This window comes from Pantherophis guttatus, chromosome 3, assembly GCF_059756535.1.
Source record: "Pantherophis guttatus breed Tessera chromosome 3, ASM5975653v1, whole genome shotgun sequence".
Classification (NCBI taxonomy): domain Eukaryota; kingdom Metazoa; phylum Chordata; class Lepidosauria; order Squamata; family Colubridae; genus Pantherophis; species Pantherophis guttatus.
In genome coordinates this window covers 185,484,493-185,509,421 of record NC_142065.1, presented here as the reverse complement: position 1 = coordinate 185,509,421, position 24,929 = coordinate 185,484,493, and the positions used below count along the sequence as shown (strand labels likewise).

Sequence of the window (24,929 nt, the reverse complement as noted above, 5' to 3'; positions counted from 1 at the left end):
TAATTCAGTTCCTCTTCAGAAACAAAAGCATTCAAAGATAATATGCAATAAATAAAATTATTTTTTCCAACTTTTTCAGATAGTTTGTCAACTGAATATTAAAATGGTATGTACAGCACTTTGTACTCAGAAACAAAAAGAGATTTCAGAGCATGCAGAGGTGTGAACATATCACGTTCCTATAATTCCTTAAAGCAGTCATATGATCTCAGGAGTAAACATGTTTAGTTTAAGGCAATATTTTTCAAACTTGGTAAGTTTAAGATGCATGGACTTCAACTCCCAGATTTCACCAGCCAGCATGTTAGATTTTGATTTCTGGGAGTTGAAATCTCACATCTTAAACTTTCCAAGTTTGAAAAACATTGTTTTTAGGCATCACATTTCCACATATTCCTAAGCATCTTTTTGCTTTCACATCCTTAATCTCACCTTTCTTAATGAATATTATCTCTTGTTTTATATTACATCTTATTTTATGTGCCTAGATAGATAATTTAGCAAAGATTTTTTTCCCTTGTAAAAAAAATTATTTACTGAAAAGTTTGACTACTCACTGATAGTGAACGGCCTAGAGCAGGGTGGGCAAATGTGGTTCTTTTACAACCTGTGGACTTCAACTCCCAGAATTCCTTAGACAGCTTGGCTGTCTCAGGAATTCTGGGAGTTGAAGTCCACAGGTTGTAAAAGAGCCACATTTGCCCACCCCTGCCCTAGAGCATGGCTATCAAACTCCCAGCCCGCGGGCCGGATGCATCACACGTTGGCCATGGCCATGCCCGGTTTAGTGATGGGGGGGAAAGTTCCGATACATCACGTGACGCCTCCGTGACAACGTGAGTTTGACATCCCTGCCCTAGAGGTATTGTTGGAAATTATTCACAAAGTGAAAAATGCTGGTTATTTAGATTATTTTGATACCCAAAGAAAATGAAACATTGCTGGCATTCTGATGTTTAGCCATCTCGGATGTATTAAAATCTTTGAATGAAGAACATGGATTCTGAAATTAATTGACTATGAAAAAATAAGAGAACTAAGCAGAACAATGTATATATGCTACCATTTACTTTTCAAAATTACAACTTTCACTTATTTTTGTGGTGGATAAAGTGGTTAGAATCAACAATGTAAAGAAAATGTTCAAAACTTTGGTTTATGTTTTTCAGTTGCAATGTAAAATACAACCTACATCTTAAAATACAATTTTTGTTACAAGTAGTGTATCACTAGGCATTAGTACGAAATGAGCTCTGATGGCATTCAGTTTATGCTGAAGAAAACAAGAAATGATTGTGGCCATCTTTGGAAATACTGAGTGAACCACTGGCTATATATTAAGCAGATACATCTTGCTTACTTAAATGCAGGCATAGGATGAGTTACCATAGTAGTTATTTAAACTTCACTATATGACCCTACTTTCTTCCTACTCTAGATTCACTTGAGTGGCATTCTTATCTTGGCTGTATTTATGAATCATGACTAGGAAGGAATATACTTCCTCTCTCTAGATGATGAAATATAAGGCTATACAATTAATTTTACTTCTTGTTGTCTCTATAATGGAGTGTGTGTGTTATTTCATTATTTTTTCTCCCATTTTAAAACCATGCCGCAGTGCTTTTTCTTCTTTTTATGCCACTGCATTTGTATCCCATCCTTTTCACAAATATTTATGCTGTGTTAGTTTTCCCTACTGCAAATAAGCAGGTTAACATTATTACATTGCAGCCAGTTCATAGTTTTTTATACTGTAATACATGTAAATGTAATAGTTGCATGTTCAGTTATATTTTCAGAATAAAACAATTAGGAAAGGAGGAAAAACAAGAACAGAATATGAGACAATAGTGGGTATCCCTTGATTCAGTTCAGAGAAATTCTAAATATGATACAAAAGTAAAATGTGAAGCTAAATAACAGGTGTAGCTTTGATGTCATAACTGATGTCATGCATTTATGAGTTTCAGGGCACTGCTCACCACACAATAGCCAACTTTATTTAATTAAGGTGGGAGGCACCTTTTAGCCAATAGAGAAATATATATGCAGAAATATTCATGATTGTCTTGTTCCATTTTCAGTAAAAAGTGTTCAATCTTCCGGATAAAATATATTATGTAGAGTAAAACATAGTGAAAGCTGTAGTGTAGTGTTTTCTTCAATAAACTGAAAATGCAGCAGCAGATAATATATTTCTTTATTGAAAAGAGGCTGCATAGTAATTTTTATTATGTTTTAACTTCATGTGAAATGTTTTAACGCCGACAGAAAATACATGGAATGTTGATGAGCTCTATGAAAATGCACTTTATAATACATTCTACAATTGCCTTCATTGCAGTGAAATTGTAGCTATTCTCTTACCACTTTCTATTCATTAATGTAAACTCTGTGCAAGTAATTAAAATTGCAGTTCAGATTTGAGCATTTAGAGCCTTATTAGATAGAGATGAAGAAAGTATTACTGAAAACAGATGAACTAATTTTTTGTTAATGAATATAGCTGATTTTTACCAGCTTTTTAGTAACTTCAGTAAAATGGAATGTGATATCAAATCTCCGCTGAAGAATGAAAAGTACTTGACATTGCAGAAGTCGGAGTGTCAACAGCATTTTATGGTAACATCTAACATACTTTTTAAAAACAGTCTCATAATTTCTGGAAGGTTGTTAGTATAGTTCTCCAGTAGGCATAGGATCCTGTTGATCAAAGTTGACCATGTCAGGAAACAGACAACACAAGGATTACAGAACTACTGGTTTTTGAAAGAATTTTATAAACCTGAAGAAGTGTCCCCATCTCCCATGTTATATCAAACACAATCAAAACAGGCTCATTTTGGTATTACACATTTTTTCCTTTCCTTAGATTAAGTTGTTATTTACTTTAGTTTACCTGCTCTTTTATTCCTTTATTAGTTATCTCCATGCTCCACATCAGTGTTTCTTTGAAATATCATATGTGCAAGTGTTTTGGCTGGGCAATTTTAGGTGTGCAAGTTCACACCTCAAAGTTGTTAAGGTTGAGATAGATTGTAGCTGACCTTTGGTATATGTGATCTTTCAATAGTAGCCTGAAACATATCTACAAGTACATCATGAAAAAAGGAGGATTCTAATAGTGAAGGTTGGAAAGTAGAAAATGAGATCAAAGCTATATTAAGAAGCACATATTTCATGTAAAACAAGACTTAAACAATGCAGGAAGATGCATTAGTATAACAAAATAATTGAAATATAATAGCTTGTATGTAGAGTAGTGCTTGTGCAAATTGAAAGGCTTTCTTACCTCAAAAGGTAGGAGAGGGCAGTAACTACTGCAGGGGTGTCAAACTCAAGGCCCAGGGCCAGATGCGGCCTGCGGGGTGCTTAGATCTGGCCAGCAGGGCTGCCCTGGAAGCAGCAAAGGACTGGCCTGCAGTGCCTCTGCCAGTGAAAACGGAGCTTGGAAGGACTTCATGCAGCTCCCCTGAGCTCCGTTTTCATTGGCAGAGAGTTGTAGGAGGCCATCGCAGCTGAAAACGGAGCTCATGAGGGCCGGAGGAGGCACTCTTGCTGGTAGAGGGTTGCAGGACACCATTGCAACTGAAAATGGAGCTTGGAAGTCTGTTTTCGCTGGCACAGCGCTCAGGTCACCACAGGCACCCACAAGTGACGTCAAGCTGGCCATACCCACGCTGGTCACGCCCAGCCCAGCCCCACAAGGTCAAACGCATATTCTCTCAGTGTTCATAAAAAGACAAGATACATTCATCAAGAATCATAAGGTACAACACTTAATGACAGTCATAGGGTACAAATAAGCGATCAAATCATACTAGGAAACAATCAATGTAAATCGTAAAAATACTTGGTTGGGATAAGAGACTATATTACTTAATGCCAGGTTTTAGTTGTTTTTAATCTGTTTAGTTTACAGGTTTGTTATGTTCTTTATGATGCTTTTACTTTCGATTAGGAGTCACTCAAAGGTGGTTATAAATTGGGTGGCTATATACATATTTTAAATAAATAACCAAATTTAAGCAAAAATGCATACTATATATTATACAGCAAGACATATGATTAAGAGGAAAAAAAGACTGATGAGAACAAACTGATGAGAAAATGCAAAGCAATGTCTGGACAAGCAAATATAAACTACAGGCAAGCAAATGGGACCACAAGCAATAATAAACAGCAATTTTGGCTTGATTCCTGCCTGGAGCTCAGCTTAATAGCAACATTGCTTAAGAGCAAAGCTTGGCTCTTAGCTTGTGGCTCATCAGCAAACTGAGTTAACCCTGTGCAGTCAGTATAAGAGGCTATTGCTGGAGAACTACAGTAGTATGCTACAATGAAGTTGTCTAATGGATAAAGTATCAGTCTTCCTCAAAATAACTCCTTATTAAAGTTCTGCCAGTGTACATCCATATCTATTGAAGATCAAAGGTTAGTTAACATTTTATTTGTGATAGCTCTACTGATCAAATGCAAATCTCACAACACAAATCTATTCCACAAACTGATTAAAATTACCCCTTTGGCAGGAAAGCATAATTGACAGAAATAATTACAAAAAATCTCAGCAAGGAATAATTTTAAATTACACTGAGACATCTCTCCATTTTTTTTTATCACAAACAAGTGTTATCTTGTAGTATTAACAATACATACCAAAGGGAATAATTGCAAGAACACTTCAAGCACAAGGCTTAATTAAAATTTCTTTTTGTTATAAAATGATAGCTTTTCAACTAATTTAGGTAGAGATTTTGAGAAACATTTACAAGTGCTTCTGGAAACACTGTAATCTGTGTAAATAGCAATAATATTTAAGAAACTGTTCCTTTGTTTTCTTATTGAGTATATTAGACCTAATCTTAACAAATTACTTATTAGAAAAATTGCAGCATATCTTCAAGTGTCTCAAGTAGACCTATAGGAAAAGGAAAAGTCACCCTTCTAACTTATTATTCAAGAAATTTTTTCACTGTCACTATCAGTAGAGTAGCTTTTTGCATGAAGCCTGTTCTTGTAATACAGTGTAAGATCCAAAATGTATATGCTACCTTATCTGCCATTATTTCTAACCTACAATGCTGCCTCTGATGTAGAAGGACTCTTATCTTTACTCCATGCACAGATTCTGTAATTCCAGTTCATTCTTGCACAAGGTATAAGGAATAGGTCCTTCTTGGTCAGCCCTTCAATCAGTCAGCTAGTCAGGGTTATTGCGAGATGATTCACAGGTTTGTGTGCCCATAACATTTGTTCCTTTCTTCTCAAGTGGCTTGACTCAACCACAAGGGCATCACAATCTTTGGACAAATATTGCCTTCAAACATACTAGATAAAACTGTAGGTTCATAGTTGACACTAGATTGGAGAAAAGACTTTGAGAAATTTGAGGGAGCATCTTTACCTTGTATATAACTTTTTATGTTGTTTTGCTTTTAAAGTTAGTGATAGTAACAGAGCTTCCTTTGTGAGTGCCATTGCTGCATAGTCTTTTTGGGGAAATTGTGTTGGTGCTGCCATCTGGCACTTATTCCTTTAATATCTTGGAGAAATACTGTACATTGGGGAACCTAGGTTAGAAAATGATAAAACAAAACATCAGGATGGCCTTGACCTTGCTGGCCTTTCATAAGTCCTAAAGACCTAGTTTTGTGCTAAAACCTAAAGTCCTGAGTGTGTGTAGGGACCCATTTCTTGTAGTGCTAGTCATTGTGGGGTTGTCAATTTGCAAAGCATCCCTGGCCTGCTCTCAAGTTGCCATAGGCCAAGGGGAATGGGAAACTGGTGAAAGTGCATAGCAAAAAAACAAAACAAAAAAACAGATGCACATTCCACACTTATCTCCCTCAAGACTGTATCCCAGGGATACCTGCAGCAGTCGAAGGGGAGTGATCTCTACACCTAAAGTGACCTAATGAAATTGCTCCATTAGCGAATGTGATTGATGACACACCCTGGGGGGCGGGTGGAAACAGGGTCATAATTGGAGTGTAAATTATATAGGGTCAGAGCTGGCTTCACTTGGGAACATGCCAACATGAAGCTCCTAATAAATACCTGGATTTCTTTTGAAGACTTGAAGGCAAAAGACTCATGATTTAATTAGGGCATCCATCAGAACCCTGACAGGGGTATGATAGTTGCTCTGTATTTTAATGTATGTATTGTTGTAATTATTTTTACTTTATTTTAATTTTGTTTGCCATCCAGAATCACTTGTTTTAGATGGGCAGGTCTACAAATTGAATTAAGGAATTGTCAGCTACTGATGTCAAAGTGATAACAAAAACCACTACCAGATTGAATGCCAATAGTTTAAGCCATTATGTGTCAGCCCTGGATCCATCTTTGGTCAGACTTTACAGGGGTGCCACAATGGGAACTGGAGAGTAGAGAAAGGAGTCAGTCATAACAACATTCTTTCACATGAGATCAAGGTCGGGCTGTTGGCACCTGGAGGGGAGTGAATGAAGATTGGCAGCAGCTGAGACAGGGTATTAATTGGGCCATGTGATGTGAATGTCACTGGACAGGACAGGGTGTGAGTTTTAGTGTGGTTGGGGGGAAATGCAGGATTTCCGATTCAAGTTTTCCTCAGATGTGCCAATATGACTTCTCTAATAAAATCTAACTTTGTCTCAGAGTTCTGAATTACAATGAGGAGTTAGTTGGAATGCTGACACTATGTGGAAGACAACTGCTAGAGAAATTGTAATCGTGCCATTGGTAACATAGTTTGGGAGACCCATTTTTTAATACTGTATTTAGCCCTGGAATGAAGATTATTGATAATCTGATAGAACCACTGATAGAATAACTCTACAACAAAATGAAGACACATTCTGGTAGCCTTCTTTCTCTTTTCTTTAGTGTTTTAGAGTTTAAACTATTTCTTTTGTTACCAGAAAATTAGAAGAAAGTGCACATCGCAGTTGAATGAATAATAATAAAAAAAGAAGTCTGAATATGGAATAATCTCTTCAAATAGTTAAATATTAGACAGTTATGCCCATTTGATCATCAGCCAGCAAGATTACAATTCTGGGAATTGTAAACCCACTTGGACTGCTTTATACCTATCTGCCTTCCCAGGTAGACCAGATAAGATACCTGGCCAGATGAGCTAATTCTACTTTATTGTAAATCTACATTAGCAGAACCTTGAATGCATGGAAGTACAAATCTCCCACCATCTCCTTTATTGCCTGCAAACATAGGAAGTGGGTATCCCTTTTTAGCACCTTTCTCTACCCATTAAGCAGTTGCAAGCTATGACTTTTTTAATCTGACTCTTCAGATTAGACACCGTCACTTCCACCATCTACCAAGATCATTCCCACATATTGTTACAACACTTTTCAAAATCTCTGTATGAACCACACATACTATCAGCTTCTTCCCCCTTTTTCTTGCCCAGATAAATTTCAAGAGGTATATGTCAGTCCTTCAGGTGGACCAGACTAAGAAATGTTGTGCCCCGAGGAATTAATTTTTCTGTATCCAGAATCAGCACTTTGAAACTCTTGGCTGACTTTTCATGCTTGATTTCAAAATCCCACTGCAACTAATCAGTTTGGAGTCCTTGTAATAAATATATCTCTGAATTCCCTGGCAATCTTCTGCTTGGAGAAAGGAAAGCTTCAAACTCTATCCATTTGTTCCAATCCTTTCAATCATTAACATTTCCCTCGAATGTTTAGCAGTCCTGAGATAAAGCCCTTCAAAGAAATGAAGAAGGATTGCCAGACCAGATCTCTGTCATTTTTATGTCTGGGTGTTGCCATTCTCTTGCGGTTTTCCCAGCCCTCAAATTAAATTAAAACAAAAGTTTTGGATGCTTAATATGGTAGAACTAATTCTGTTTAATTTGCCTTTGCTTTACTATCAAATTTTAGAAGGTGCTATTTTTTATTTTATTTTTTGCGTGATGTGTGATGTTATGCACTTTTTGTGAGCTTGGATGAAGGCAAGCAAATTACACAATAGCCTTTGGCCACCATTATTCTTTATTTAGCTGTACTTGTTTTGTTGCATTTGGAAATATTACAAGCTTCAGACAGTTTTTCAGATAGTGTCTTTAAATGGGGTTGCCTCCAATCCTTAGGAACATTTATCTATTCCAACTGAATTTACATATGAATAATATATATGGGCATGTATACATTTGTGAAATGGTAATCGTAGGAGGTTTCAGCAGCAAAAATATTATCCATACTTGTTAATGAATTATGTCCAGTCAAAATAGGCTGACTATTTTAAAAGGGAAACAAACAAAACATATTAGAACACCTATATAAAGCTTCTATATAATTTATCCCCAATTATAGTTAGATGTACGGGATATGATCAGTGGTGGGTTGCCCTCGGTTTGAACCGGTTCTCAAGAACTGGTAGTAAAACTGGTGGGAGGCTCCACCCACCGACCCCGACATCATCAGGAAACTACTGCGCATGCGCGCGCGGCCATGTTGCGAACTGGTAGTAAAGGTAAGTAGAACCCACCCCTGGATATAATATAGGAATTAAAGATAGAAACATTTTTATTGGCTAATTCAGAAATCTCATAATATGAAGTAATGAAAGCCAGCTATGTTTTGTCCATTCTTGAAAAGAAGAATTGAACATATGAGGATTTATTTCTGAATAGGCTTGGTTAACATCCAAGTTCATAAGAACCCCACTAGAATTTCCCATTGCACACAGTGGAACTTTTGTCAAATAAAAATCAGTTAGACCTTAAATATTCAGACATTTTTAAAACATGAAAAATAGTTTGCATTACTCGGTAACTCAGAGCTGATGTACATTATTATATGAATTTTACCAATAATCAGCTGATACACAAGAATGCATTTCCTGGAGTCTGTAGTAATTTGCTTCCAATAAGATGTCTACAGTAAATTAAATTCATAATACTGTGTCATTTATAATGACTCTCAGATTTTTTGTCCAAGATATACTATATTTGTCCAGTTTTATTATATGTAAAAACCAGAAATTAATCTACAGAATTTGGCAAATGCTCATAATTCAGCATTGCAAAATCAATATGAACTCTGGCATCATTTTTGTAAATCAGTATATTTTAAAAGATACTTGTTACGTGTTCATTTTATAAAAATATAGATATGGGCTGAATCTAAAATCAGACTAGATCAGTAAAATAACTCTTTTGTTACTTTTGGATTTTATTTATTTCAGTATTGTATTATTTTGATTTTAATTTTATGCACTTCTTTTAATGGTATTTCATGGGTAAATGTGAATATATGTATCAGTGCATATGTTTTTATGTAAAATAGGCAGAAATACGGGGATTAATATGGCACTTTGTAACCAGCAGAAAATTAATCTTCTACTTGTCATCTCCCATTCCAAGTGATTGTGTTTAGATAACCCATCATTTATAACTTATGATTAATTGTAAATGTTTGATTAGGACAGCTATTCTCTCCCTTCACCCTGCCCCACTCCACCTAACTTTCCTCAGCATATTTTTTTCCAATGATTTGCCCAAAATTATTGGTTCTTTTAAGGCTTATCATTTGTTCCTGTTCCCTTCACTCTACCAACCAGCAAAATTGATAGAAAATATCACTGTGCGATATTTTATATTTGTTTGCTCTGGTTAGTTAGGGTGAAATGCTTAATATTATATAATTTTAAAAAGTCTTTGGACAGCGCTGGCTCTTCGGCTTTGAAACGGAGAAGAGCATCACCCCCTAGAGTCGGGAATGACTAGCACATATGTGCAAGGGCAACCTTTATCTTTACCTTATAAGTCACCCAGTGAGATTTAAGACAAAAAAACCAATAGATTTAAATTGCTACATGTACTGAATATTCAGGGAGAATAAAATATATTTGTGAATATATAAAATTATTTGACAGGTAACTTTATAGAGTAAATTATGCTAGCCAGGATTAAAAGTTTGATTTTAGGTTAATTATAAGTTAACCATTCCACAAGTGAGCAAATATGTTACTTATGCACACAGTGAGATACAAAAATACACCAAATTCCAAAGCAAGCTTCCCATGTTAATTTCAAGATATTCTGTCACAGAAATCCAGCTTAGTGTCATATACTTATTTCATATCCTCTAACCACTTGCCTTTGGTCTTGTTGATTGGGGTTAATGAGAACTGAAGACCAAAACTTTAGTAGCATACCAAATCCTTTTCAAGAACTCATCCTGTGTTTATCTTGTTAGCTAAAATAACTGTTCTTGACTGTTCAGTATTTACAACCTGAACCACTCAATATGTCTATGTGAATCAAAATATTTAAAAATACTACATCTGTTTCTCTATTGACATACCTTAAAAGAAAACTAATACCCACTGTTCTTTCTCACCTCTCACCTTGACTCAAGATGTTGAATCCTGGTATGATAAATTTATTCCAGTTGTCTTTGATTAGTCTGGGCAGGTAGCTAAGGAATATCAAATTGACAATACAGTCTGTAAATCTCTCTTTGCTGTCCAGTTCTAAACATGATGAGAAAGCTTGGAGCAACTTTAAAGATTTAAGGATTAAGCAGTCTTTGTGTAGCAGCAGAACTAATGTTCTTTATTTGAGTTCTACAAAAATCAAGCAAGAAAGTTATAATTACTAGGGATCACTTTTTGAAGTGGGTGTTGAATATCAATGAATGTCCTTGACATAATCTTCAATAAGTACATACATACATACCCAAAGAGGAAATAGTTTTGTACTGTGATTAAAGACATCAGACTAGAAACCAGGAGTCTGTGAATTCGAGTCCTTTCCTAAGCACAAAACTAGCCCTAAAACGAAGGCAATGGCAAACCACTTTCAACAATATCGTAAAGAAAAATGCAGGGACTAGTCCAAGCTGCTCTTGCCAGGGATCAAGACTGACTCAGGCCTCCAAATAGATGCACTGTATAAACATATGTGTGAGTATCTATTGTTGCTTCTTAGTTTTAAAGGAAAATAGTATAGTGTATTACTCAGAACACTATCAAATAGATTGCTGTTTAAAATGAACATTAATCAAGAGTTTTACATGCTCTTAGGCATAAAAGAGATCCAGACCATATTATCCAGATGGATATTAAGATACATGTTTTCCCAATGCAATTATATCTTTGATGGAGTCACGGTATGAAAACTAAACTTTTAGAATTTGTAAAAAGACCTTATTTTGTTCATTCACTAGCTACCTTATCAAATTACAACATGAGGCAGACCCTGTAGGCAATTCTTGAGTTTACAACATTTTTATCACTGATAATGGCAAGAAGGAAGAAAAAGATAGCCTAATCCCCAAATTTACATCTAACCTAAATCTGAACTCCTTCCACCATTCATCTGTCTACTGAGATGAAGTTTGCTCTCAGTAGCACCTCTCCTATCTCTTACTGTCCTTTCTTTCAATGGTGCCTGAAGTCCATTAACTAAATAACTGCCTTGCTTTTAACATGTTTTATTACTAAGATCAACAGGAGAAAGGCTTCTGGGGAAACCGAAGCTGCTTAGCATATACAGATAGACCTTGACTTATAATTGGTTACTTAACGACTGCTCAAAATTATGACAGACCTTCCAAAAGGTACTTACGATCTGGTTATAAACTTCTGACAGTCCCATCTGGTCATGTACCACATTTCGGGTGCTGGGCAGCCAGCTTACATTTATGGCCATTTACAATGCCCCACAGTCATGTAATTTTCAACACGTCTGTCAAAACTCTGGCACTTACTTTCAGTTTTTGGCAAAAATACCCCATAGCCAATAATGAGTTTGCTTAATTACCATGCTGTTCACTTTAATCACCACTACAAAAAAAGGTAAAATCGGGGCAGACATATGATGATCTGTTTTACTGTTGTCACGACTTATATTGTAATGAGCAGCTCGTTTACAGTTGTAAGTCAAAAACTACCTATATGTGAGAAAATGTTTTCCTGAACCATAAAATGTATTGTGGGGATGCAAAATATTCCTTATTTGAAGCTTTGAGTTTAGAATGCCCTAATCTGAAAGCAAAATGACTGATTTGAAATGTAAACATGTACACAATTGACTGTTTTAGAAAAGTTCAGAATACTTCCAGAAGTATCAAAACAGCTTGCTTCATACTCAAGAGTGGTGTTTTCAATTTTGAAATAGTCTGCTCCCTTCATTGTCATTATTGACCCCTTCTACTCTGCCAAAGTTTATAATAAATTGAAGCACAGATTTTGATGTTGTTTAGCTTTATTCTTGCATTTACTGTTTTAGTAGCTTTATTCTTGCTTTTACTGTTTTAAGATATGCTCATTGTTGGTTTTTAAATATTGTTTTTAAATTTGTGGTATCTTACCTTGCCTTTGTAATTTCTGAATAATAGTGCTATATAATTATTAGAAGGGAAGCGGTGGCTCAGAAGGGACGTGGTGGCTCAGTGGCTAAGACACTGAGCTTGTCAATCGAAAGGTCAGGAGTTCAGCAGTTCGAATCCCTAGTGCCGCATAATGGGGTGAGCTCCCGTAACTTGTCCCAGCTTCTGCCAACCTAGCAGTTTGAAAGTACATAAAAAAATGCAAGTAGAAAAATAGGGACACCTTTGGTGGGAAGGTAACAGTGTTCCGTGCGCCTTTGCCGTTTAGTCATGCCGGCCACATGACCATGGAGGCATCTTTGGTTTTGAAATGAAGATGAGCACCAGCCCCTAGAGTTGGGAATGACTAGCACATATGAGTGAGGGGAATCTTTACCTTTACCTTATCATTATTAGCTATTAGTGACTATTCATTATTAGTCAATAATAACTAAATGCATCTAATTAGTAATAAAGTAAAAAATAAAATAACAGCTTCCCTGAATTTGAAATTGGTAAGATAGAGGTAAACACCTGGGATAGGAAATGTCATAAATACAGGAAGTTTGTGTTTCTCTGCCTTTAAAAATCCTAGAGCTGTCTCATTTATTAGCTTTTCACTGAAAATTGAACCATAACTTCTAGTGTTAACAAACCAATTTCAAAAAATAAATTGTAAAACTGCTGAATAGAATTTTAATCAAGCTGAATGTTGTTCCTGGCTATAATGTCTCATATTTGTTTTTATAGTAGTAGTAGTAGTAGTAGTAGTAGTAGTAGTAGTAGTAGTAGTAGTAGTAAGAATGTGGATTGTATCTTTGAATGGTTTGATTTCATATATTTTGATGAAATGAAAGCATAAAACAGAAGTTTTGGTGTGTCTCTATAATATGCTTTTGGCATCAGTGTTAAAGGAGTAATTGGTCATGGATTTCATTTTCTGTCAGTAAATGTGTTAGTGTATCAAATGACCATTTAGTAGATGGTGCACCAGTAGAGAAGCAAGCTGTTATGAATGTAAAGAGCATAGTATTGATTTGCAGAGATTTTGAAATTAATAGCAGGGGTATTTTCCTGCTTTGGAATCGAGCCATCATTCAAAGGCCAGAGCAAAAACTAGAAGTTGTCAGAAGGTGTTTTAGAATCTATGGATCATAAATGTTGCAGATTTGCATATGTTATTAAGAAGGTTTTTAAAAATTATATCATGTTGCAGGCTGCTCACCATTGGGATGACGTGTGTGTGTGTGTGTGTGTGTGTGTGTGTGTGTGTGTGTGTGTATGTATGTACCCTGTTTTCCCCAAAATAAGACATCTCCTGATAATAAGCCCAATTGGGCTTTTGAGCACATGGCAATAAGGCCAAGCCTTATTGAACCCTATTTCAGGGTTCAAAAAAATATAAGACAGGGTCTTATATAAGACGGTAAGTATGTATGTAGTGGGCAGCATAAAAAATACAGCAATACATAAAGCATATAAAACAAATCTGGAGAAAGAATGCCAATACTACATCCCACAAGGTATCCACTAACCATTCTACTCCAAAATCTGGGGGAAGATCCAGGTTTCAAGGGTTCATTTAAATAGAATCATGGCTCAAGGCCACTATGATAACAATGGGACACCATTTCAGAGATCAGGCAGTGCAACAGTGAAGGCCCACTTCCTGGCTCTTATCAACTGACTCTGTCTAATCAATGGGACTTATGAAAGTGTGAAAACTAATCATATAAAATAGGCAGAAATTATGATGGCTGATGTCCTTCAACAAACCCGGTTTTATGCCATAAAGAGTTTTATAGGTTACAACAAGCACTTTGAATTCTAACTCCCAGTGAATCAGAGTGACTCTGAATCTAAATGAAACCAAGTAACTTTATCCTCTGATGTCCAAATGTTCCCATAGAAGCTGTAAAGATGATCATGGGGACACCACTGGCAAACCAAAAGATGATCAATGAGAGATCTGAACATGGCAAAGAACTGGTGACAATGTCCTCTACTTTTTAATGCTTAAGTGAAAATATACTGCCCTTTCCTAATCTCATATCTTCCAGAGGTGTCAGGGCATCAAGATTTTCAGCCAGCTTAGTCACACAACCTAGGAAATCTAGTAACAAGACCCAATGCAACAAATTTGGATACCTTTAATACTGAAGAGGAGGCAAGGTGGATCAGTGTTAAAGATGCTTAGTTTGTCAGCTAAAAAGCTGAAACCCGGGTTTGACACCTGAGCGCTGTGAGACAGGGTGAGCTCCCATTACTTGCCCCAGCTCTTGCCCACCTAGCAGTTTGAAAGCATGCAAGTAGATAAATAGATACCACTTTGGTAGAAAGGTAATAGAATTTCATGTGCCTTAGTGTATAGCACGGGTGTCAAACTGTGACATATTGCAATGTTTTTTCCCTTCGCTGAGCTGGGGTGGGCATAGCTTGGGCGTGACGCATCTAGCCCGTGGGCTGCCAGTTTGATACCCCTGATGTATAGTCATGCTGGCCACATGACCGCGGTAATGTCTTCAGACAATGCTGCTTCCCTTAGCTAAGAAATGGAGATAGGTTCCGCCCCCTAGAGTCAGACTTGACTGACAGGAGAAACCTTTACCTTTAATACGGAAGATGATAAACATAGCAAAAGTTTTAGGATAAAAACTTGCTTATTTGTTTGTTTTTTTATTTAAGTACTTTGCATATGGAAGTCTTTTTTTTAAAAAAAACCAAAGATTCCTAAAGAATGTAGAAAATATATATTCTGTGTGTATGAGAGAAGATAGTTTCAAGAGTGCAAAATAAAGTGAATCTGATGCAATATCCAGATGTCTTATGCAAATACTTATTTTGGATCTGAATTTTTGCTCAGCAATGCATCCAAGAGCTACTTTCAAAAATCCTTGCTATACCAGCAAGGATTGTGGATTCTGTGAACAGAGTTTGTTACATTTTCTGAGAAATATTGAAAAAGCAAGTGGAAGGGTGAAGGTACAAATTATTGCAGACTGTACTGCTAAGAAGTATGAATGTCTTTGAAGACTGGCTGTTGTTGTGGGGGAATTATTTTTATTTATTTATTTATATCCTGCATTTATTATTTTTACAAATAACTCAAGACAGCAAAATAGCCAACACACATTCTTCTCCTATTTTCCCCACAACAACCACCTTGTGAGGTGAGTTGGGCTGAGAAAGAGTGACTGGCCCAAAGTCACTCAGTGGCTTTCATGAATTAACTGATTAAATTCATGAATTAAATAATTCATGGGAACAGATAACTTATTTGTGCTAATCAGTAACTGCCTTTGAATAAAATTTTAGGTGGCTGACATCTCTGATGACTTTGAGAAATACGATTCAGTGAGGTCTTCTTAGATATCCATTTCTCTGTGAGAGAATTTAATTTTGCCGTTTTGCATTTTTCTTATCCTGGAAGTTAGGCAATTAATCCTAAAAATTGCTTTACTCTTCTTCCTTAAGTACTGTCGTATGTCTTGCAGCACAGAATAACTAAAGTAGCTAGCAAACCAGAGAAATTTTAGAAGCTATATTTGAAACAAATGCTATATTGGGAACAGAAAATAGCTAATAAAAGTAGTGAGATGTTCATTATTTTTTTTACTCTTAAAAAGTACTATTATGAAAACTGAGAATAATTAAATCTTTTAGTTAATAAGCTGTGATAATGTGACATAACATAGAGCAGGGATGTTCCGTATGGTTCCTGGTATTGCATATGAACCCTCAAAGCCTTTGATATAGCTTCCTAAAGTCCTCTGTGAACCACAATTTTTAACATGACAGAATGGAATTAAACATATGAGCAGCAATCATGCATTGGCTACATCTAAGTCATTTAGTATTATCCCAAACTGTTAAATTCTTTGCCCTGACTCTGCTATTTTGGTACAAGTAGTCCTTGACTTACAACAGTTCATATAGTGACCATTCAAAGTTACAGTAGCACTGAAAAAAGTGACTTATGACTGTTTTTCACATTTATGACTGTTGCAGCCTCCCCATGGTCACATGATCAAAATTCAGACACTTGGCGAGTGGTTCATATTTATGACAGTTGCAGTGTCCCGGGGTCATGTGATCAGCTTTTGCGACCTTCTAACAAGCAAAGTCAATGGGGAAGCCACATTGACTTAACAACTATGTTAACAAATGCAATGATTCACTTGACAACTGTGGCAAGAAAAGTCATAAAATGGGACAAACTCACTTAACAAATGTTTCACTTAGCAACATAAATTTTCGGCTCAGTTGTGGTCAAAACTCGAGGACTACCTGTATATGTCCCTAATTGCATCACCTAAAGGCCAAATCTAACCCTAAAATGAAACAAAGTTATGAATCAGTCTTTAGGGCTATTTAAATAAAATGTTTAACAAAATAAGCCTTAAGAAGTCAACCTGGATTTCTATTTGAATGTGTTGACTGCAAACTGTACTCTCCAGAAAGGGCTGCTTACTTTGACTCTTATTTAAAACCTTAAAAAATGCACCCTGGAGAAACTATCTTACCTTTCGCAGGGAGAGAACCTGCCAATAACTAGATGGTGCATTTTTTGTTTCAAAGGCCATCTTGAAGAAAACAGAATATCTAGGGGTTAACTGGGGTTAATTGTAGGTGTGACAGTTATTAGGGCCATGAACTTTTTAAATATATATTTCATATTTTTGCATAAGTTTTATATATCTGATATGGTCAGTTAACTTAATAAAGTTTCTATCTGTCTATTTAAATATGAGATTGATTTGGGTTCTGTTGGATAGCTTGAAAAATGGCCAAAACTTTCCAGAAGGCAACAGTGACAAATTATTTGTGCAGTGTTGTAAAATGAAAAAAATAATAATTTCCACATAATTTTAAGAAGTTGTGCTCAACCTAAAGGAGCCATTATTTCATTATTTTGTACTGAAATATACTAGACAATTTAATTTAATTTAATTCAATTTATATGCAGCCCCTCTCCGAAGACTCAGGGAGGCTCACAATACATTTTAAAAATTCATTATAAAAAAACATTTAAAAATTAAAAACATTAAAAACTCATTCACGCCATTCATGGCCGGATCTCGCCAGATCACAAGAGCCAGATCAACGGCCCCAGGCCTGCCAGAAAAGCCAGGTCTTCACCGCTTTTCGGAAGGCCAATAGGGTGGGGATGGTCCGGCCCTCAGGAGGTAACTGGTTCCAGAGAGCTGGGGCAGCCACAGAGAAGGCCCTCCCCCATGGGCCCGCCAGCCAGCATTCTTTAGCTGACAGGACCCAGAGAAGACCAATTCTGTGGGATCTTACCAGTCGCTGGGAGCTATGCGGCAGAAGGCGGACAAACAAGATAGTCCTCTTTGTAATCAATCAGTTGCTTTTCTAAATCTAATTTTTTTATTTGTTCCCCCCCCATGTTTATTTGGATTAATTAAATGAATGCTTATGGACAGCATTCCCCAATTGTTGGCATATAAAGTATTTTTTGGAGTATAAGATGCACAAGACTATAAGATGCACCTACCTTTTTTGGTGAAGAAAACAAGAAAAAGAAATCTGTCTCTGCCTCTGCCTCCCAACAATTTTGCCTTGTTGCATCAAACAGCAAACAGCCTGCTTTACTTTCATTTTCGTTTTCAGCATAGCTTGATTAGCACAAGGGAAAAAAAATCTGCTCTAGCAATTTACCTCCTTGCAGCAAGCAGCAGAGGCCCATGCAAAACAGCTGAGAGCAAAACAGCTGAGAGTCGGGAGGCTGATCTAATTAACTTGTGCTAATTGGGATGTGCTGAAGCTGAAAGGAGCTGTTTCTTCTTGCTGTTCGCTGCAAGGAGGTAACTGCTGGGAGGCAGAGGCCAAAGGATGGGGGCCAGTGGGTGGGCGGGGCTACATTCGGTGTATAAGACGTACCTAAATTTTCACTCTCTTTTGGGGGGGGAAAGGTGCGTCTTACACTCCGAAAAATACGGTATGCTCCCATTTCCTATTTTCCCCAAGTAGCCCTGTGAGGTGGGCAGTGGACATACGAAATGTTGGAATGGCTGCAAAAGAGACAACTGCCAGTCACAATGTGGCCATTGTGGAAAACAAACTGGTGAGGATGTTTCTCAATCATGCCCATCTTACTTCACCCATCAGTCTCCCAGACAAATACTCACACTGCCAAATAAACCTGAGAGCAAGAGTCAATCAGCAATTTTATTTTATTTTCTAAGAATGTTTATGAAACCTATGTGGGGCTCAGAGACATCCTTGTAAATAAAGATATTCCTTTGCAGTTTTTTCTACTTAATTTTGATAAAAATGTTACAACTAACATTTTTAATAGATCGAGCAGAGATTATGTTAGCAAGATGTCCATGGGTATCCTATTGCCACTTTCCAGTCTATAAGAAACTATTTGTTCTGTCATTACTACATTTTTTATACACCATTGTGCATTGTCACTACTCCAGATCATTGGCTTGTGATGAGAGAGGCAGAGTAATATATGTTGTTTCATGTTTTAAGATGCATTGTGAGTTCCATAAAATGTAACTGTTTGGAAGGGAATAAAATTAGCATAAGAATAGATGTTCAGCGACAGAACAATATCTCTCCCACAACAGATACAGTTTAGCTCCAATATTAGGCTGGCCCAGTGATAATACTACTCTATTGTAATATTTCAAACTCTTGAGCACCGGCATCAGAATTTTAGTCATCATTCATGCCTGAAACTGACAGATTTAAAATCTGAAAACAGCCAAGTAAAATACGGTAAGTCATTTAGTTGTGCTCCATAGATTTGTAATGTGATTGTTCAAAGTAAGTAAGAAAGCTGTGTTAGAGATACTGGTTAGCTCAGCTATTGTATATTATTTGACAATCAGGTCATTATTTCAAAATAAAATCCTAGCACAGCTCTGAGTATTCCAAAATCGGTATTAAGAATCAAAAGAAAACTCCATGTGCATTTCCTTGAGCTGCCCAAGAATTTGTAGAATGTATAACAATAAATCAACAATGCCCTTTTCTTCTTTCACTGTGAATATATGCCTCACTCTTCTACAGTCTGTAAATAAATGCCACAAGCAGCTGTGATGTGCAAAGCCCTTGAACTGCTTCATAAAGCAAGTTGGCACAAGCAAAGAATCCCTCCTCAGAATATTAATGCTTGTTTGATTCCTTTATGAAAGGTGCTTTGCTCATACCAATACATTTTGCACACTGATACACTTTTCAAATGTACTAACAGCTGAGACTGCTGGGGGTGGGGGGGGGAATGGAAGTAAATTTATTGAAGATGGATATCTCTAGAATTCCAGACAGAAGGATCAGACTTTTTTTTTTAAAAAAAAAGGTTTCCCTGAAATTGAAATTCCCAACAATATTTTAGAAGAAAAGTATAATTTTTAATAATTTGCGCTTAGGAGACACTAAGATACCAATATCGTCAGCACTTTGAAATTTGGAAATTAATAGTTAAAAGATGCATCTGAAGCTGTAGAAAACATAAAATGTATTGTTGTTTTCCTTGAACATTGTGGGTCTAGAAAAAAAACAGAACATCTATAGCAAACTGATGAATGGGCTTCAAGGGGTACTTAGTTCTGTTTATCCCAGTCGCATCTACATACCTACAGACCCACATATATTGTTCCTTTATTGAACTGGATATAATGCTTAGACCATATAAGATCTCAGTTATTGTATGTCAGGCTCAACATAATTGTTTATAGAAATTAGTCAATTTAATGTTATGGTTTGGATTTTATTTTTGTAAGGTTATAACTTTTATTTGAAAAGAATAAAAGAATTAATCACTAACTATCACATGGAAGTAATTGCAAAACATGCTTTATTTAAATACATTATCACATGCAAGACATACTGATTAATTCACCCAATTATAAATGCTTTTCCTGTCTGTGGTTACCATACATACTTGTAATGTAGTACATCTAAAGTGTACTAGAATAGTAAAGGATGTCCTAAGAACATCCATCACAAAGAACTATTTTCATTACCGTAATATATAATAGATATTTGTGATTTAAAAGTTACATCAAAATTTTCTATTAAGAAGTCATATCCCAACATGATGAAGACAATTTTTACAAATATGAGAAGTTACTATAGCTACCAGTATTGTTCTCTTTATCAGTCTTCCTTTTTGGTACTAGTTCAGGGCTGGGCACATCAACCTTACTCTCATCTTCTTCCAGAAAAATAAAGGATATTCAACATGAGGGATAACTGCAATATTGCATTCACAATATTAACCAATGAATTCAACCATTTTCTTTCTTTCTTTCTTTCTTTCTTTCTTTCTTTCTTTCTTTCTTTCATTCATTCGCTTGTTTGCTTGCTTGCTTTTTTGCTTGTTTAATTTCTATGGCCACCCATCTCAGTCAATGTCTGTGAGTGGGGTTTATGTTTTGCAAAGCATAGGTCTTTCCAGGTAACGAGAAAGGCAGAGAATAGATCAGTATTTATAATAAAAACATATAGCCCAAATGATCACTATTCATCTACAATATTTAAAAAAGTTGAAACAAATATATGGAAAATAATGTACAATATTGTGAAAACTTTACCTAGTACCATAGTTGACATACGGGTCACTGTATCAGTGTTAAGATAAAGTAACATTAGTTATTTAATATGTTTGTTTTATTTTAATCAATACCCATACAGGTATCATTTATGCATGCAACAGATGGTAAAACTGTAAAAATGGGAGAAAGATTGTGTTATCAATTATAGACTGTACAAGCAATTTCCAAATTTACAGGGACAAAGTATGTGAAAGTGTTCATGTATGCATATTTTTAAATAAAGCCAATGCATCAGGTATTGTAAATAAAACTACTTTATCAACAAACTAATGAATTAGATTGAGGCAGTTAAATATTGCTTTTGATAATTTGATCTATGTAGAACTGCATTTCAGTGAAAATGAATTTCAAAGTTATCTGTATCATTTATCAAATGCCTTTGTAATTCTTCATTTAACTTTTACTTGCTCTGGCATTTTTTCTGAGTTGGAAGTTTGTTGTATACTTAGAAATTGTCAAAGTTTCTACTTTTCCATTGAATGTGATATTCATTATTAAAAATAAAGAAAATTGTTTTTCTAAAAGTATTTAAATCTAGGTTTAGCTGAGGTTCAGATGGAAATATAGTTTTCTATATAACTAAAACCAGGACTAAGATAAGAAATAACACTATAGATTTATCCATTTTTTTTCTATAAAAATATGTGTTTCCCAATGATTTGTTACAACTGGAAAAAGAGAAATAGCACTTACTTCCTAAAAACCTGTGATCAGATTACAAAGGTACAATAAGTATTCATAAAAACGTTAAAGAACAACATACAAAAAACTCACAACATTAAAAGGGATGGATCAATAAGTTTAGTCATACAGGTTAGCAAAATTGTACAAAGAGGCAACTTGCTTCAACTTCAGAATGAATCCCACAGTGTATTTCCATTTGCTCTGATCATAATTAATGGAAATTACAATTGGCCCATAATCCAAGTTAGCAAGAAGTTTATAGACATTCACCCTGATTAAGTGTGAAGTCATGGAAACAGGAGGAGATAAAGAAAATAGTCTACCTTTCTAACTTGGATAGGAAATATTATTCCAGTTTGTACCGGGGGGGGGGAGGGGGGTTGCCAAGGCTAATAAGAGAAACATTCAAAATTGTTGTCCAAACTTAATGCTAATGAAAGTTTGTATCTCAATAACTATTGTGATCATTACAGATGTCTCCAAATATCATCAGAGGTGCATTTGCTTATTTCTAGGATCAGTGGTTTTGGCGAGTCAGAAATAACAGGGTGATGGATGGATACCCCATGCAGATTACCTACTTCTGGAGGGGACTGCCTCCAAGCATTGATGCAGTTTATGAAAACAGTGATGGAAACTTTGTTTTCTTTAAAGGTAAGAAGTATGGAATAATGCTCTCATAAAAATTCTGCTAAGAGACTGTTAAACTGTTGCAGCTTACCATCATTCTAAGTGGGAAGAAAGGCAGGCTATAAAGAACTATATAATTTTTCTTTATTTAGTGAAAATATTACTAACTGAATACATAACCATGCCCAGGAAGTACTTGTTTAGATCAAAATAAAACATCTTTCTTTGAATGATAGCCAAAACTGCTTCAGGTTAAAAGCCTATAATTTAGAATTGTCTTATACATAGTTTATAGCAACAATAAATAACGTAAGAGTTGAAAGAGACTGAAGCAATGGCCCAAAGGAAGCAAGTTAAAGCTAGGTAAGTAATCAAGATCTGTTTATTAAACCAAGGAAATACAAACAATCCAAGACCAAGCCAAGGTTACAGAGAGAATAGCTGGTTGCACGAGAGTGCCAAAGAGGGATTGAATGTCCCCAGAGGACTTTACAGTAGCTTTTGACAGCAAAGAACTGGGAGGTATGAACCAAAATGCCAAAATTAAGGTGCTTCCCTAAAAACCCAGATGTTTTAAAATTTCCTAATCCTGTAAAACCTGTGTCTTAGATACTTACTCCATCTTGTACTTATACCTTCAATCTGCCTATACTACTACTGCTATACAACTAAAGTTCTTGTTGCCATGACCTTTAACTAGGTGTATCATGGACAACAATTTTCGATCCAAGGTACCTAAAATTAGGTAATTTATTTATTCTATTTCAAATTTCAATAAACATTTATACATTTCAGCACTTACAGCAATCCATCAAATGTATTTCAGCCTCTTACCAGTACATGGTTTGAAACCATGATTTGAAACCATAAATTATCACGAATGAAGGCAAACATATATGTCCAGGATAACTTTGCAGGTTCTAATCAGGTCGGCCACCAGGACCAGAGATCTATTCCTCCAAGCTTGTGGAACCCATCTTCAGGGAAATTCTCTCTCTCCAGACCAAAGTATTGCAAGATTTTAGTTATCTCACTGCATGATTCCATGAGAAAACTGACATCTTTTAAGAACTCTTAAGATATTTTACTTTCCAGTATCATGTACTACTGTGTTCTATTATTTTTTGGATACAACTTAGAATACTGACTTTGATCAAAGAAACCTAAAGACTTTAAATTATTCTAATTTGGTATTTCTAAGATACGTGGGGTGTCTATTTGGTGAACTGTAAATAAGTAAAATTTAATTTTGCTTATTTCTGATAAAGTAATGCACAGCTGAGAAGTCAACATTTCAAATCAGAACAGTGAAATCTTTCAAGTTAGGGAAAGTTCAGAAGATTTCTTATTCCTAAAATTTCACGTTCTGACATATTGACATCCTAGACATTAACAAAAGTTTTTCAAGTGGTTTTGTTGCAATTACACTTGCCACAAGGATATATTTCCAATTTCTATAATAGTCCTTAGACTTTATTGATTTATAAAATTTGTACCCTACCTACTGAGCAATGATAATAATGGCAATTTTTAAATTGGACTGTTTTAATGTACTTTATATGGGACGCGGTGGCTCAGTGGCTAAGATGCTGAGCTTGTCGATCGAAAGGTCGGCAGTTCAGCGGTTCGAATCCATAGTGCTTCGTAATGGGGAGGAGCTCCCATTACTTGTCCCAGTTCTGCCAACCCTGCAGTTTGAAAGCATGTAAAAAATACAAGTAGAAAAATAGGGACCACCTTTGGTGGGAAGGTAACAGCATTCCGTGCACCTTTGGCGTTTAGTCATGCCGGTCACATGACCACGGAGATGTCTTTGTACAGCGCTGGCTCTTCGGCTTTGAAACAGAGATGAGCACTGCCCCCTAGAGTTGGGAACGACTAGCACATATGTGCGAGAGGAATCTTTACCATGTGTCTGTTTTCAGAAATTAGTTCAATTTGCTAACTATCATCCAGGGTTATATTGTACAATATCCAAGATCATTTAGGGGACAAAATTATGATACCTTACGATCACTTGATGAACTTTCTTTCTCCCATCTGAAAGAACCCAACAAATGTCAGTTATTTTTCCAAAGTTTAGAAGAGCAAAGTTTCCTATAGGTGAGAAGCAGGGATCATGTGCCACCCCATCTCCCTGCTATTTCATATGCCACCTTCATTCAGAACTAATACTAAAACTAATATTCAATACTAATAATAGCTAATCAAAATTAGTTATTTTAACATTAGCTATTTGTCTTGCTTTTCGTACAATCTGTGTTACATAGTGATTTATCTGCCATTACCAATTCAGGTGGGAAATGAAGTATTAACAATGTTCCTGTTCTCATGCAAATTTCCTTTATAATTAAAAATTTCATAAAGACCAAAAATATGGCATGTGCAATGAAGTTTTTTGTATTCTTCTCCCCACCCTCAGTTTTTCACCAGGCATCAGCTGTTGCCTAAAATTAAAACTTTAAATATACATCTAATTTGAGTTTAATGTGAAAATTATACATTCTACTGAATAAATACTAGTTTATCATTACAACCTGTTCACTGGGATTGAAAACCCATGAAGAATATAATTACTCATAAAGTATTTGTTAAATAAGGTACATTTATAGCAACACAATAAGGGATTAGATGAAAACTCTCAACTTTAACTGTTATAATGAGTGGCTCATTGTAGCTTAAAGGTTGG

The 24,929-nt window shown here is 35.8% G+C and overlaps 1 protein-coding gene across 3 annotated transcripts in view; it reads left to right on the top strand.

The window, feature by feature from the left end:
- The window catches only part of MMP16 (matrix metallopeptidase 16), a 154,073-nt gene that overhangs the window by 105,773 nt on the left and 23,371 nt on the right, over positions 1 to 24,929 (top strand). For all 3 annotated transcript variants that reach the window (XM_034422389.3, XM_034422388.3, XM_087890779.1), the window contains one exon: positions 22,126 to 22,264. In XM_034422389.3, the coding sequence (XP_034278280.1) occupies positions 22,126 to 22,264 (139 nt within the window). The remainder of the gene's footprint in view (positions 1 to 22,125; positions 22,265 to 24,929) is intronic.